The sequence below is a fragment of the Boleophthalmus pectinirostris genome, unplaced genomic scaffold, assembly GCF_026225935.1.
Source record: "Boleophthalmus pectinirostris isolate CB_2022bp ecotype Guang Dong unplaced genomic scaffold, ASM2622593v1 HiC_scaffold_17, whole genome shotgun sequence".
Taxonomy (NCBI): Eukaryota; Metazoa; Chordata; class Actinopteri; order Gobiiformes; family Gobiidae; genus Boleophthalmus; species Boleophthalmus pectinirostris.
Window position 1 is genome coordinate 4,158,501 of NW_026571115.1, and position 977 is coordinate 4,159,477.

The 977-nt window shown below is 45.9% G+C and overlaps 1 protein-coding gene across 1 annotated transcript in view; it reads left to right on the plus strand.

The window, feature by feature from the left end:
• LOC110165243 (E3 ubiquitin-protein ligase TRIM35-like) overlaps positions 1 to 804 on the plus strand; it is a 1,607-nt gene extending 803 nt beyond the window's left edge. Inside the window, exon 2 of the mRNA XM_020930411.2 lies at positions 1 to 804. This exon is cut by the window's left edge and continues 147 nt beyond it. Coding sequence (XP_020786070.2) covers positions 1 to 804 — 804 coding nt within the window.
• Positions 805 to 977: the final 173 nt, after the last annotated feature.

Sequence of the window (977 nt, forward strand, 5' to 3'; positions counted from 1 at the left end):
AGGGAGGAGGAGGAGCAGAAGACTCACAACATGAAGGACAAGATGGCCACCGTGAGCAGACAGATGGAGACTGTGTCCAAAACCATCACAGAGACAGAGGAGCAGCTGAGGGCCACAGACATCTCCTTCCTGCTACAGTACAAGTCTACAGTGGAGAGAGTGCAGCGCTGCCCCCTGGTGGAGGAACCACAGATGGAACCTGGAGCTTTGATCGACCAGGCCAAACATCTGGGCAACCTAGACTTCAACATCTGGAGGAACATGAAGAGACTGGTGAAGTTCTACCCTGTCATTCTGGATCCAAACATTGCAGAATCTGAACTCATCCTGTCTGAAGATCTGAGCTCAGTGCAGAGTGGACAGAGACGGAGGCTTCCACAGAATCCAGAGAGACGTAAAGATCACATTGTAGAAGGATCTGAAGTGTTTAGATCAGGGACTCACAGCTGGGATGTGCTGGTCAGAGACCATAACAAATGGGGTGTCGGTGTAAGTGGACATGTTCAGACTCGGGGAAAGACTGAGCCTGGAGGTTGGGGTATACTTTTCAGTGATGGTAAATACTCAGCCTGTTCTCCCCCAGACACAGTGAAATCACTCTCTGTGAGGAGGAGTCTGCAGAGACTCAGAGTGAAGCTGGACTTTGACAGAAGAAGATTGACCTTTAGTGACCCCGACACAAACACTGACCTGAGCAAATTCACATTCACAGAGACTTTCACTCATGGACTGATTCCAGTTTTAATTCCATACAACAACATCCCCCTACAGATTTTACCAAAGGACGTCACTGTAAATGTATAAATACTGAAATGTAAAGAGGAGGGATATATATCCCTGTGTACATGATTAAATGGAGTATCATGGTTTTTTTTAGATAATCTTACAAATGTGCAAGCACAAAAATTATATATTTAATAAACCAGGAAAAATGCAAACAACAATGAGCTCCTCTAGCACAGGAAGTTCGGGAGGTT